This window comes from Schistocerca piceifrons, chromosome 2, assembly GCF_021461385.2.
Source record: "Schistocerca piceifrons isolate TAMUIC-IGC-003096 chromosome 2, iqSchPice1.1, whole genome shotgun sequence".
NCBI classification, from domain to species: Eukaryota; Metazoa; Arthropoda; class Insecta; order Orthoptera; family Acrididae; genus Schistocerca; species Schistocerca piceifrons.
In genome coordinates, this window is record NC_060139.1 from 720,584,060 (window position 1) to 720,600,009 (window position 15,950).

The window sequence follows — 15,950 nt, forward strand, 5'->3', positions numbered from 1 at the left end:
GGCCAGGCAGCTGGTCGGCAGTAACAGCAGAGCCGGCGGCGCGGGTATCTTGGCCAGTGCATGGTGGCAAGGCTTTGTGGCCTGCCACACTGCGTTCAGTGGACGAGCGTCGTCAGTGGGTGATGCAGGTGCGTAATACGCAACTGGATGGCGGCGGCAGTGGCAGGGAAACTGCACCGACCATAGATAGGGGGACCTTGCGCTCCGTGAATCACAGCAGTGGCATGGGCATATCGTGCATATTCCTTTCGTGCTTCCGCACCTGGCTCAGAGTTAGCTGGCAGTGATGGGGATGCTGGGTCTGCTGCGACCATCAAATAGCGCCAGAGCGCACTTACTACTCATGTGCACTGTGAGGTGCAACTCAGTGACTCAGTGAGCTTGTGTCGGTGCTGTGTGCTGCTACAGTCAGGCAGTAGACTGTGCCCCAAGTGCTGGTATGTGCAGATATAACATCTGGCATGGCATCATAGCCAACGTGCTGGAGCACACAGGCTCGACTCGTGGCACAATAACAGCAGTGAATACTGACTGACAACATCAGACATGAACTAAAAGTAAACGACCACCCTATGGACAGATCGGTGGGAACGAATCGCGATACTGACTCCAATGTACATGGGCAAGGAAGTGGGGAAATGATTGTTGGATCCGACTTATTATGACAGTGTACAGAAGGTCGAGCAGTCAGGAGTTGTAAGTAGGCATCCAGGGCTCCTGTTGAATGACAGTACAGGAAATTAGGTAAAATAAAGAGAATATATTTCAGTGTACGGCATGGAAGGGGCACGCCTAGGGTCTGAAGTTACCAGGGTTAGGCCAGTCTAGTAGCTCAAACAACTAATTGAAGTGGGCAGTGGAAGGGGAGGCAGTTCATGTTAACTGATGCTGGTGGCCACTCACGGAATGCAGAGCCAGAGGCTCTGCCTCCCATGAAAGACATCTGTTCTGCTCGAGGTCTGGATCACAAGAGAGAGAGGCAACTGTGCTCTGCACTGCAGAATGCTCCAGCGTCCACACGCGTGACCTGTAACCCACACATGCTATTGGCTAAAACCGATGACGTGAATTCACTAGAAGTATCAGTGTAAGGCTCAAGGCGTCTCTTGTCAGCAGCTTTAACTGGACAGATCTGCCTCAGTTCTGAAAGACAGTCAACTTGTGTCAAGTAGGCATAGCATAAGTTGCTCTGGGAGTAAACTTGTAAAGATTCGACTGGGCCTTTAAAACAAATTTTTTAGACCAATTCCCTAAAATATTCCTTGACTGGCTGCCATCCTGTACAGTACATACAAGTCCAACCGACCTTCACTTAACCACTGTTCAATAACATATAATAGAATTCTTTTGTTTTTTCATAAAAGAAGTGATGACAAGATACAGACAGAAGAAGAAGAAGAAGAAGAAGGTGCAGGGAAATGCACATATAAAAAAGCAAGGAGGAAACAAGTGAAACGATAATTAGTAAATTATCATAACTTGAACATGTTTGCCACCTATTCATTTCTGAAAGTAGTTTCACAGATCTCTAAAATAAGTAAATGATCAGCTAATGTTTGTCCAGTAAAAGCTGCATTGTTCATTGTAGGCATGACATATGCAACTCTTGAATCCTTTTATGTACTTCTGACACACTTAGCATAGCCCGAAACCCTAAAATGTGGACTTCCACAACAGAATTGATATCCAGACTTCTAGTCTGGACCTTGATAAAATGGTAGAATAAGGCGAAGACTGCTGATGTGATATCATATCTAACTGTTCTAAAAAGGCGCTTTTTTTTTTTTTTAAAAAAAAAAGAAGTTTGACTACTATCCCTCTTACCTGTAGTATAGCCCAGGTAATCAGTACTGGTTCTTTTTTAGATAAGAAAGTGCGATTGCTGCAAAACAGTGACGGTGATGTTCCTATTGAGATCCAAACTAAACCATTTCAGGACAGCCAAATGAAACATTGTTACTTCACTTTTATGATGATATCGTATGGCTATATTAGATAACAAATTAACAAAATAAAAAGGTTATAGCTTACACATCAAGTATATGTATTGTTTTTAGATCCTGTGCCCCTTGTGTATTTTTCACTGAGTTGAATCTTGTTTAAAAGTTCCTTTTGTTGGCGCAAATAAAATTTTACACATTAAACTGTCAGCTTATTTCACTCCTTTATCCACTTTGGTTGTATTAAGGAGAACAACATCTCAGCACGCGTGTTATATGCTGGCACTTCAAAGAAAAAATGAGCAATTTTAATTAATTCACTAAACTGCTCTTTGCTGCTAGACAACTCAACACGCTTGCACCATTTTTTCTAGCTTGGTTCAGATTTTCCATCATCAGTGGCCATGATTTCTTTTTTAAGTTTGAAAACTGATCAAAACACTTTTCATCATAAATTTCACACACCAAAAGATGCAGGAAGCCTGTGTTAATGGGTGCTTAAGCCATACTGGGTGTTACAAATGGCTCACATGGTTTAAAAATGGCCAGACGGAAGTTAAAGCTCACCATCATTCATGAAGCCCGCTGATGGCTACCGACGACGCTCATGTCAGGAACGTGAACGAAGATGTGCTTGCCAATCGAATACTGACTGTCCGAGAGATTGCAGAAGAATGTAACAATTCAGTTGGATCATGTCATGAAATCCTGACACATTATCTTGGAATGCATAGTGTTGCCGCCAAGTTCGTCCCAAGGCTCATGAGTCAATACCAGGAAGACCTTCACCTCGCAGTCTGTGAAGAGCTTTGGATTCGCGAATGAGAACGAGATGTTTCTTGAGAGAATCATAACTGGTGATGAGAGGTAGGTATACAAGTATGACGTTGAGAGCAAGTTTCAGTCTTCACAATGGATCAGGATAGGTTCTCCAAGACCAAAAGAAGCTTGGTCAAATCTTAAACCGATGCTGATAGTTTTCTTTGAATTTGAAGGATTAGCTTCCATGAATTCGTGCCACAAGGACAAACTGTTAATCGATGGTACGGTCAGGACGTATTGTGGTGCCTGTGAGAAAATGTGGCGAGACAATTCATGGCTCTTGCATTATGATAACACACTCGATCTTGAACAAGCGGTCTCACACGAGGGGAAATTCCTAAGTCGGCTTTCGTATATAAATAAACGTCCGTATTGTACGGATTTTTCATTTAGCTGATGCTGTCTGCACACTCCTACAGTGGTATACCAAAGAAGAACATTGAAGCGTAAGTTTATCTCGATCAAAATCGCTATTGTACTTGATGAGTTTGTGTGATAAAGTACTAATAAGTGAAACCACATTTCAGAATACCGACATTTATTTCCTAGCGAAAATATATACATACAGACACATGAAACAATATTTATAAGTGAGTAAATAGGGCTTTGTTATCTTATCCATTACTTTTTCTTGCATAACTGATCACGTCAGAAATAACTGAATTTTTCTGTTTCAACAGAGATAACATTTTAACTTAAAATGTTGTTTAATGGTAGTTGTTCATCAACTTATGTGCTTATTTATGCACAGTGTAAGTGTAAGCTCTGTTCTTTTATTGTGAAACATAAGTAACCTTCCGCTTTCAGATATCTGATCTACTGCTATAATACGAGTGAATGCGGGGAAAGTAGGTTAACTTCCGATGCTACTGGGCGACGACACCGTCAAACCTTCTCTCTCTAGAAACCAAGGAGTTGCGAGAAACCATGACAACGACGTGGCATGTGACAAAGCCACCATTTGAAAGGCTTTATGGAATGTTTTCAGGTGATGTGACAGCAAGTGTGAACTGGCCTTACTGCAGCGCCACATGTAATTAATTCATTCTCTTCCGTGAAGTTAGCGTAGTACACAATACTTCAACACAACGTGAAATGTTTGTTGCCAGCTTCGGTGTGGAGACGATGGGCATACACGTGGTGAAACTTTTGCCGCTGTTGTAGATGGGGACACGAGCAACGAACGTAGATACAGACATATTGCGGACATAGTATGGAACATTACTGCAAAAAGAAAAATGTTTCTAAACTCAGTGTATATGCGGTTTTCATGCGCAAATAACGGCAATCCGCAAACCGGCGGAAAAACGAACTCCACTACATTTTGGCGCAACGGAAGTGCTCTACCGTGTGCACTACCATGTGTTAGGAGCTTTGCCCATTTCCGATTTTGAGGTATAGCATCTTTGAATGTAGCTGTGTGTATTGGAAGTGGATTGTCATTTTGTTGTGTTCGTTGAGGTTAGAATTAAACAGGGATAATGCCAGATTTTCTTGGAGATGACATGCGAAAGGTGAAGAAAGAGGAAAAAGAAGAAGAGAAAGAGATTAAAGGTTGGTGTAGCTTTCATACGTTGGGTGTAATTTAATAAATGGACGATTGTCAGTAAGATTTCTCTCTTTCTGTGTTGGTGTTCCGTGACATTTTAAAGCAGTGTGAAGTTGAAGAAGAATCCGTGCTCAGTTTATGTATGGTTGGTTTTCGTTCAGTTTATAATGTTTCTGATCATTTTTTACAAGCTCTGTGCGCAAAAGTATAAAAATACCGTAAAGTTTTAAAAGCAAGGCTGCAAGCCAAGAGGCTTAGATTTTGAGCAGTTGGGTTCTTCACTGACTGGACATGCTGCTCTACCATAGTTTATACACCTTAAGTAATAGCCTTTACCGTGCTTTTAAGCATCACAAGGCCATTCAAGACAACAGGAGACACGAGTTGTTACTAGAAAATGAATATTAGTTAATTGTTTTTCGTGTTATTAGGCCAACTTGTTTCAGGGATGTGTAAATTTAAGAATTGTGCTTCGGGTATACACGAATGTGATAATGCATCTGTTGAGCCGTTCTGATTTAAGGTTTCTGCAATTCCGATAAATGCCAGGATGGTTCTTTCAACAAGACCAGTGCTGACCACTTGTCCTGTCTTCATTAAACAAGCGTGTGTGTGTGTGTGTGTGTGTGTGTGTGTGAAATCATACATCATTTTCAAATGATCATTGACTGAATAAATTATGAATATTAACTACTAAAGATTATAAAATACGAAAGATTGCAGTAGACTTGAAACTACAGAAAAGTCTTCTGTTGCAGCTCTGGATGAAGGTGATATAGCACTTCTGAAGACATATGTAAGTACCAAAATTTTTATGTCATAAAATTTGGTTGTGTATGAGCCATTTATATAAAATTATGTGATTTGTAGGTACCTAATTATTATAAGTAACACCTTTTTACTAGTCATGCAGCTGAAAAACCTGCCTTAAAAAAGTTTATTTTGACTGGGAGTTGTATGTCAATAAGACGCTTGATATTTGCTTAAGCTTACAGTGTCAACTTTGCTGTTGATATCTGATGTGTGTGTTGTGATTGTTGTGAGTGATCAGAGTAAATAAAGACTCAGAATAACAGTAAATTACAGCTGTTACTCAATATGCTAGTTGTGCACGAATTACTTATACATATGGCTTCTGAGGGCTGAGTGTGATTGTGAGACGGGGGGATATTAGAGACTGATACCATGAGAATTGTGAAATTCATGGTTGTTTTTTGAGCATGTTTCCATCAACATAATTCAGAGAGGCAGCTGTTAAGGGGGAGGATCCAGATGACACAGATTCTGAAGCAGCCATTGGAGTAGAGTACCTTACATTCAGCAGCGACTTCTTTGCTGTGTAGTCAACTCTGATCTGCTTGGTGGTGGCCATTCATTAGTATGGATTGTTTGTGGGCAGTCATGCTTACATAAAACATACTATGTAGAAGATACGTCAGAGCTAGTGTATGATGTGACTGCTTTCATAGGTAGCCCTGTCACTGATATGGTAGGATATACCTGTCATGATATAGGTATAGGATATACTGGGTGGTTGCATGGAACAGTTCTTGCACCTGGATCCTACACAGGGATATGATCCATGTGCCAAGGAGATTGGCGTAGTGGCATTCATATGCAATAGGAATTTTTTGTAGATTGAGTGGGTGGCAGCATACCACTTTTATGGAACAAACTGTATGTATGTCTGATGATCAACTAGTGGACTGTTTGGAGGGTAATATGTTTCTGTGAAAGCTTTAAGAAGACCTTCACTATATTGGGCAAGGGATTGTCCGACGCTTCAGAAGTGTTGTCCGTAGATAGCCAGACAATATGAGAGGGATGTTTTAGTATGGAGATATTGTAGCTATCAAACTTGAGGTACTGTTCATAGTTAGTGGGCTGGATATGGACAAATTTATATAGAGCCATCAGAGAAATGGTGAACATCAAATAGGTGTCATACTTGGGCGGGGAGGACCATGTGAAGCAGGTAGGAGAGATATACAGGATTATTACAAATGATTGAAGCGATTTCACAGCTCTACAATAACTTCATTATTTGAGATATTTTCACATACAAAAACTCAAAAAGTTTTTTGAGGCATTCACAAATGTTCGATATGTGCCCCTTTAGTGATTCGGCAGACATCAAGCTGATTATCAAGTTCCTCCCACATTTGGCGCAGCATGTCCCCATCAATGAGTTCGAAAGCATCATTGATGCGAACTCGCAGTTCTGGCACGTGTCTTGGTAGAGGAGGTTTAAACACTGAATCTTTCACACAACCCCACAGAAAGAAATCGCATGGGGTTAACTCGGGAGAGCGTGGAGGCCATGACGTGAATTGCTGATCATGATCTCCACCACGACCGATCCATCGGTTTTCCAATCTCCTGTTTAAGAAATGCCGAACATCATGATGGAAGTGCGGTGGAGCACCATCCTATTGAAAGATGAAGTCGGCGCTGTCGGCCTCCAGTTGTGGCATGAGCCAATTTTCCAGCATGTCCAGATACACGTGTCCTGTAACGTTTTTTTTCGCAGAAGAAAAAGGGGCCGTAAACTTTAAACCGTGAGATTGCACAAAACACGTTAACTTTTGGTGAATTGCGAATTTGCTGCACGAATGCGTGAGGATTCTCTACCGCCCAGATTCGCACACTATGTCTGTTCACTTCACCATTAAGAAAAAATGTTGCTTCATCACTGAAAACAAGTTTCGCACTGAATGCATCCTCTTCCATGAGCTGTTGCAACCGCGCCGAAAATTCAAAGCGTTTGACTTTGTCATCGGGTGTCAGGGCTTGTAGCAATTGTAAATGGTAAGGCTTCTGCTTTAGCCTTTTCCGTAAGATTTTCCAAACCGTCGGCCATGGTACGTTTAGCCCCCTGCTTGCTTTATTCGTCGACTTCCGCGGGCTACGTGTGAAACTTGCCCGCACGCGTTCAACCGTTTCTTCGCTCACTGCAGGCCGACCCGTTGATTTCTCCTTACAGAGGCATCCAGAAGCTTTAAACTGCGCATACCATCGCCGAATGGAGTTAGCAGTTGGTGGATCTTTGTTGAACTTCGTCCTGAAGTGTCGTTGCACTGTTATGACTGACTGATGTGAGTGCATTTCAAGCACGACATACACTTTCTCGGCTCCTGTCGCCATTTTGTCTCACTGCGCTCTCGAGCGCTCTGGCGGCAGAAACCTGAAGTGCGGCTTCAGCCGAACAAAACTTTATGAGTTTTTCTACGTATCTGTAGTGTGTCGTGACCATATGTCAATGAATGGAGCTACAGTGAATTTATGAAATCGCTTCAATCATTTGTAATAGCCCTGTACATAAATGATCTGACAGGCAGGATGAGCAGCAACTACAGCTGTTTGCTGATGATGCTGTATTGTAGCCTATAGGAAGTTGTCATTGACTGTAAGAGGATACAAGGTGACGTGGATGTAGTTTGTGTGATGAATTGCAGCTTACGCTAACTGTATAAAAATGTATCTTAATGCAGATAAGTAGGAAAAATGGTCTTGTATATATTCACATACAGCAGTAATAGTGTAATGCTCAACAGTCAGTTAAATATCTAGACATAATGTTGCAAAGTGATATGAAATGGGACATGATGACAGTAGTAGGGAAGGTTGAATGGTTGACTTCGGTTTGACAGAATTTTAAGAAAGTGTGGTGCACATATGAAGTTAATGGAAGTGTCAGATTCTGCCTGTCTGCTCTGACCCATGACATAATGGTGGTGTGGTGTGTGATGTCACTATGGCACAGTGTTTTTTGAGTTGGTTGTGTTTGTAGAGGTCATGTTGTTGTGTGTGATCATGTCCTCTGGTGGTGGATGTGGACGTGCTGAGTTAAACGTGTGGTATTGGGTTCATGTTAGTTTTGGTTGTCATCATGTTAACATGGTTTTGAGTTTAGGTAGTTGCTGCAGTAATGTGGATTGTGGAAGTGTTTTCGGTGGGTTCTCGTTTATGTGTTTGATGTTTTTGTGAGGTCTGATTAGTTTGATGTTTGTTGTGGGGAAAGAGTTCCAATTTTTTATTTGCTTTTTTGCTAGGTATGGATATGACAGTGACGTTCATGAGTGTATCATTACATTCTGAGATGGGTGATTTTATTATGTCAGACATACAGTTTATGCAGATGTTCGGTCTTATTGCTGAATATGTTAGGTGTCACGTTTGTGGCAACAATAAAAGTTTGACGAGAGTTCTGGCAGCTTGGATCTATATGTGGTGCTGGTGTGTGTGTGTGTGTGTGTGTGTGTGTGTGTGTGTGTGTGTGTGTGTGTGTGGGTGGGTGGGTGGGTTGTGGTGGGGGGGGGGGGGGGATCAACATAGCTGATATTGCCGGAGGCTTTGGTAAGTGATTTTTGTTTTGGTTTTATTCTGTAGTAATTGATTTATTTGTATGTTGTATATTCGTGGTAGGTCGGCTGGGTTTTAGAGTTGTTGTGATTTTGGTTCCACTTTTTGGAGTTGTGGGTGTTGATTTTTTTGGTAAAAATAGATGCGGTTGAGCTATATAGTGCAAGGGAAATTTGAAATTCCTGTGGTTTTGCTGGTGTAGGGAATGTTAAAATTTAATTTTTTTATATTTGTTTTGGGATGGTGCGGTGTGATATATATAGCTTGTCGCTGCCCTAAACCCTGAATTTTTCGCCATTGTCCTGTTAGTTTCATTTATTTCCGGAGTGAGACATTATTGTGTATGTAGTGACGGCATTGTCACTTTGAATACACTGGAAGTAGCAGTTTCTGCCATATTGGTGTCGTGGGTCAAAGCAACAGGTGGAATCGTATACTTCTGTAATGTCGAATGTAGAACACTAGTGTGAACAATTTTTGAATACTGCTCAAGTGTACTGCATCGTGAACACACATTCACCTCCAGTTATAGAGAATTTTCGTGTCTTTTTTTCTCTTAATTCTTGGTATATCTTTCATGCATAACTAACAGTTCTGTTTCAATAATGAGGTCAATTCAGTCCTTACTTTGTGCTGCTTAATGTTATAGATAGCTTTGATTAATATTAGTCTTCCACAACGGTCTTCTGGTGTCAGCTCCCTAAGCAATTTACATTTTTTAGCGGTTAGCTGTTTGCAAACCTGAAGATATAGCAGCAAACAAAGTGACACCAAAGCCGAAAAATTCTCACCTGCTCTGATTCACTTAGTGCCTGCTAACCACTGCAGCAGATGTATCCAATAGACAAAATTATCTAGTTACTACAGGACAAATTACCCGTCCTTGAACAGCAGGAGAAGTGGGTAGCATTTTGCAAGGTTCTAAGAGATGTAACAGTCCGGGAAAGTGAAATAAACTAGCAGCTAAGGAGGCCTGCAGGGAACCCATTGTGACAGTGCACAGTTTACCTGCAGGCTATCATCATACCGCTGAGTCAGAAAGCCGTGTAACTGTTGGATGATGATTGGCAAGGACTGAGGGATAAAACTTGCATAGTGGACTCCACTTGCATTTTTTGTAGTTTATGTGCACAGGTGGGCATAAAAATAGTAGTCAGATATATATTCATTATCAGGTTTAAGTCTCCTGAATTTACAACTTAGTTTTATTTTGTGTAATGAAAAGTGTGTCAAATATTGTGCATCTTAGGCACCAGACTACACTACAAATCATTCTCTTACCTTTTTCCATATTCATTGGCTTCACAAACTCTCAACCAGATTCACCTTCCAACGGAACCTAACCAGACTGAGAGACAGCAAGCTGCAGTTAGTGAAACCAACTGTGTAGCTGCAGCGGACCAATCATGTGGACAGGATGAAGTCGTCATGATCAGGCTGCGAATAGGGGACAGTTCAATGTATTGTTTACAATTTACCTCCATCTGAAGACCTTGGACTGCAGTTCAGACAGTTCACAAAATTTTAAAAGCTTTGCAACACTAAACTCACCATTACCTGAAACAGAAGTTGGCTGCCCACTTACGTCTGCTGCTGCCGTCTGATCAGAATATAAAATGCACTCTATTAAGATGGCATGCAACAGGTATCACACATGAAAGACCCTCCCCCTGAGTGTAAAGGCATGCAGTAATTGACTGTACCCTATTTGAAGACATGTGAGGATTACTTTACCCCATCGTAGTGACTGGTACAAGTTCCGTCACAGCCACATATTTAGCTTCACGAAGTTTTGTGTAGGTTTGTGTGTAAGGCCACAAGTCTATGCAAAAGAACTTCAAGGGAAATGTTATATATTTTATTCCAGTACAGGGTTTCTGTTAGGTAGCAGGGGTAAAATACAGGGAGGGAGGGCTATTTACAACTTTTACAGATAGGAGACACAGTTACTAGTAGAGGAACATGAAAGGGAAGCAGCAGTTGAGAAGGCAGTGAAGCAGGGTTGTACCCAATCCCTGGTGTTATTAAATCTGTACATTGACGAAGCAATAAAGGAAACCAAAGAAAAATGTGGAGTAGGAATTGTTCAGGGGGAAGAAATAAAAACTTTTAGGTTTGCTGATGATGACATTGTAATTCTGTCAGGCAGCAAAGGGCTTGGAAGATCAGTTGAAGGGAATGAACAGTGTCTTGAAAGGAGGATATAAGGTGAACACCAACAAAAGCAAAACAAGGGTAATGGAATGTAGTTGAATTAAATCACATGATGCTGAGGGAATTAAATTAGAAAATGACACTTAAAAGTAGTAAAAGCGTTTTGCTATATGGGCAGCAAAACAACTGACAATGGCTGAAGTAGCGGATATAAAATATAGACTAGCAGTGGCAAGAAAAGTGTTTCGGAAAAAGAAAAATTTAACATCATATACAGATTTAAGAGTTAGGAAGCCTTTTCTGAAAGTACGGGATGCGTCAAAAGAATCATCCGATTAAAAAAGGTCACTACTATTATGTTATTTGAGATATGTGCGTGAACAATGTGCTGTTGAAAAGAGCAAATTATTCAGTTTTAAATGGTTCCTACTAGGTAGCAGCAGTGTGCACCCACTTCAGTTCTAGTAAAACTGGTGTGGGGACAACCGAAAGCATTTTGTGTTCTACATTTTGCGTTGTGCTGGTTGTAAATAGCTGTACAGTGTGACTTTCGTACTCGGTATGGTGTGGATTATTGACACAGAGCATTAGACGATGGGATGAACAATTCAGAGAAACAGGTTGTTTGTGTAAGGCAAATCGCTGGGCCATCTCAGAGTGTCTGACACAGACATCCCAACTCGACAGCTCAATGTGCCCCCGATGTCCAACAGACGTGTGTTGCGTTGACATTTACATGTGATACCATGCAAAATTCAGCTACTGCAAGCTCTTCGTGAAGGTGACAAACAATAATATGTGTGGAGTTTTCTAATTTTGTTCTTGGAAAGATGGAGGATGACAGTTTTTTTCCGTGCTTACTTTTTAGTCACGAGGCAACATTCAATTTAAATGGAAAGATGAACTGTTATAATGTGAGGCTATGGGGTATGGAACAACTACATGTAGTTGTACAACATGACTCTCCAAAATTTAATGTGTTTTGCAGTTCCACAGTAAAAGGCATGTGGTCTATTTTTCTCTGCCAAGAATACTGTTTCAGGAAGCACATATCTCTATATGCTTGAGAACTTTCTTTTCTCACAGTTAGAGACTGACTCGAACGATTTCATTTACCAACATGATGGGGCACCACCACACTCCCATCTGGAAGTGTGGGAATTTTTAAATCAAAGGATTAGTGACCAAATGATTCAACCTTCCATTACTGGCCTCCAAGGTCACCAGACCTGACTGTGTGTGACTATTTCTTGTGGGGGGTTTACAAAAGACTCAATTTATGTGCCTACATTTCCTACAACAATGAATGAACTGAGACATCGCATAATGGCAGGTGCGGAAGCTGTAACTTAAGACATGCTTTCTGCAGTGTGGGAACAGTTAGAATACCACATTGACATATGTCGTACATCTCAAGGAGGGCGTATTGAACACTTGTGAAAAGGTACGAAAAAAAGAAAACTTTGAGTTTTCCGTTCATTAAAAAACAAAATTCATTGTATGTTTGTTAGTTTCAGAAATATGGATGTGCCAAATCAGATGATTCTCTTTGATACACCCTTTATTTGTATTGAGTGTAAATGTGTGTGGAAGTAAAACATAGCTTAGACAGAAGAAAATGAAAGCTTTTGAAATATGGTGCTACAGATGAATGCTGAAGATTAGATGGGATAGATCACATAACTAATGAAGAGGTGATGGTGTTACAGAAGTGTCAGATTCCACCTGTCTGCTTTGACCTAAGACGTCATCAGTATGGCAGAAATGGCTACTTCCATTGTATACAAAATGATGGCAATGATGTCACTACATAAACATGCAACAAATGTGAACAAAAATAAAAATGACAAAAAATGAAACTAATTGTCAACTGTGGAAAATTGGGGATTTATGGCAGGGACAAGCTAAATATACAATAATTACAAAACACTGCACCACCCCAAAACAAATAATATAAAAAAATTAAATTTCAGCATTCCACTACACCAACAAAATCGCAGGAATGGGAAGTATACTGAAATGCAGCTACCGATACCAAAAAGCAAACACTTACAACCCCAAAAAGTGGAGTCGGGTATTTATCTTGAACATAGCTCAGCCACAGGTATACCAACAAACTGACACCTACATCTACATGGCTACTCTCCAATTCACACTTAAGTGCCTGGCACAGTGTTCATTGAACCATTTTCATACTACTTCTCTAGCATTCCACTCTCGTATGGCGTGTGGGGAAAAAGGAACACCTAGATCTTCCTGTTCGAGGTCTGATTTCTCTTATTTTATTATGATGATCATTTATCCCTATGTAGGTGGGCGTCAGCAAGATATTTTCGCATTCAGAAGATAAAGTTGGTGATTGAAATTTCGTAAATAGATCTCGCCGCAAAGAAAACCACCTTTGTTTCAGTGACTGCCACCCCGACTAGCGTATCATATCAGTGATACTCTCACTCCTCTTGCGTGATAATGCGAAACGAGCTGCCCTTCTTTGCACTTTTTCGATGTCCTCCGTCAATCCTACATGGTAAGGATCCCACACCGCGCAGTATATTCCAGCAGAGGACGGACAACTGTAATGTAGCCTGTCTCTTTAGTGGGTTTGTCGCATCTTCTAAGTGTTCTGCCAACAAAGTGCAGTCTTTGTTTTGCTTTCCCCACAATATTATCTGTGTGGTCTTTCCAATTTAAGTTGCTCATAATTGTAATTCCTATGTATTTAGTTGAATTGACAGCCCTTAGGTTTGTTTGTTTTATGCCAATTGCCAGTTTTTGCACCGTACAGAAATTCTCTCTAGGTCATTTTGTAATTGGAATCAATCATTTGATTATTTTAGTAGACGGTAAATTACAGCATCGTCTGCAAACAATCTAAGGGGGCAGTTCAGATTATCACCTAGATCATTTTCATAAATCAGTAACAGCAGAGGGCCTATGACACTACCTTGTGGAACGCCAGATATCACTACTGTTCTACTCGTCCATCACTACGAACTGTGACCTCTCTGAGAGGAAATCGCAAATCCAGTCACACAACTGAGATGATACTCCATATGCATGCAATTTGATTAATAGCTGCTTCTGAGGAACGGTATCAAAAACCTTCTGGAAATCTAGGAATATGGAATTGATCTGAGGTCGCTTGTCATCAGCACTCATTACTTCATGGGAATAAAGATTGCCCAAGAATGATATTTTCTGAATCCGAGTTGGTTATGTATCAATAAGTCATATTCTTCAAGGTGATTCATAATGTTTGAATGCAGAATTTGCTCCAAAACCCTACTCCAAATTGTCAGTGATATGGGTCTGTAATTCAGTGGGTTACTCCTATTTCCTTTCTTGAATATTGGTTTGACCTGTGCTGCTTTCCAGTCTTTAGGAACAGACCTTTCATAAAGTGTGCGGTTGTATATGATTGCCAAGAAAGGCGCTATTGTGTCTGGAACCTGATCGGTATACCATCTGGGCTGGAAGACTTGCCTTTCTTAAGTGATTTGTTTTGCAACACCTAAGATACCTACTTTTATGTCACTCATGCTAACAGCTGTTCTGGTTTCAAATTCTGGAGTATTTACTTTGTCTTCTTTCCTGAAGGAATTTCGGAAAACTGTATTTAGTAACTCCGCTTTAGTGACACCATCATCATTAACATTTCCATCGCTATCGCGCAGTGACGGTATTGACTGCTTTTTGCCGCTGGTGTACTTTACATATGACCAGAATCTCTTTGGGTTTTCTGCCATATTTTGAGAAAATATTTCATTGTGGAAACTATTAAAAGCATCTCGCATTGACGTCTGCACTAAATTTCGAACTTCCGTGAAACATAGCCAGTCTTGGGATTTTGCGTCCTTCTGAATTTGGCATGCTTTTCTCATTGCTTCTGCAACGCTGTTCTGGCGTGTTTTGTGTACCATGGTGGATCAGTCCTGTCTCTCATTAACTTACGTGGTATGAATCTACCTATTGCTGTCGATACTGTATCTTTGAATTTGGGCCTTATCTGGTCTACACTTACATAATTAGCTTGCAAGGAATGGAGACTCGCTCTTAGGAAGGCATCAAGCAGAATTTTTATCTGCTGTTTTAAATAGATATATTTTGCGTTTATTTTTAGTGATTTTGATTGATTTGATTTTAAACCTCGCTAAAATGACCTTGTGTTCATTAATACCAGTATCTGTCATGATGCCCTCTATTAGATCAGGATTATTTGTGGCTTAGAGGTCAAGTGTGTTTTCGCAACTATTTACAATTCGTGTGGGCTCATGAACTAATTGTTCGAAGTAATTCTCAGAGAAAGCATTTAGTACAATTTCGGAAGATGTTTACTGTCTTCCACCAGCTTTGAACATATATTTTCACCAACAAATCGAGGGTAGATTGAAATATCCACCAGTTATAAATGTATGAGTGGGGTATTTATTTGTAATAATATTAAAGTTTTCTTTGAACCGTTCAACTATTATATCATCTGAGATGGGGTTTGGTAGGCACAGCCAATTATTATTTGTTGAGTTTAACCTCTACCCATAGTAATTTGCAGGAACTATGTATTTCAACTTTGCTACAAGATAAACTACCAGCAACAGGCACAAACACACCACTGCCTACTTTATTTAATCTATCCTTTCTGAACACAGTTTGTGCCTCTGTAAAAATTTCAGCAAATTTTATCTCTGGCTGTAGCCAGCTTTCCTTTCCTATAACAATTTCAGCTTAAGTACTTCCTACCAGTGCTTGAAGCTCTGGTACTTTTCCAACACAGCTACGACAATTTACAACTATAATACCGACTATTGCTTTGTCGATTCTCGTCGTTTCTTTGCCCTGTACCCTTTGAGACTGGAGCCCTTTTTGATCTTTCCCGAGACTTTCCAACCTAAAAAAAAAAACACTCAGTCCACCCCACACAGCCCCTGCTACCTGTGTAACCACCTCCTTTGTGTAGTGGACACCTATTTAGTAGAACCAGAAACCCCACCACCCTATGACGCAAGTCGAGGAATCTGCAGCCTACATGGTCGCAGAACCATCTGAGCTTCTGATTCACTCTCTCCACTCAGCTCTGTACCAAGGGTCCGCAATCGGTCCTGTCGACGATGCTGCAGATGGCGAGT

The 15,950-nt window shown here is 40.7% G+C and overlaps 1 protein-coding gene across 1 annotated transcript in view; it reads left to right on the plus strand.

Moving 5' to 3' along the window:
* The first annotated feature begins 4,165 nt into the window (after positions 1–4,165).
* LOC124776246 (26S proteasome regulatory subunit 7) overlaps positions 4,166–15,950 on the plus strand; it is a 64,507-nt gene continuing 52,722 nt past the window's right edge. The window contains exons 1-2 of the mRNA XM_047251111.1: positions 4,166–4,316; positions 5,070–5,107. Coding sequence (XP_047107067.1) covers positions 4,244–4,316; positions 5,070–5,107 — 111 coding nt within the window. The 5' untranslated portion in view covers positions 4,166–4,243. The remainder of the gene's footprint in view (positions 4,317–5,069; positions 5,108–15,950) is intronic.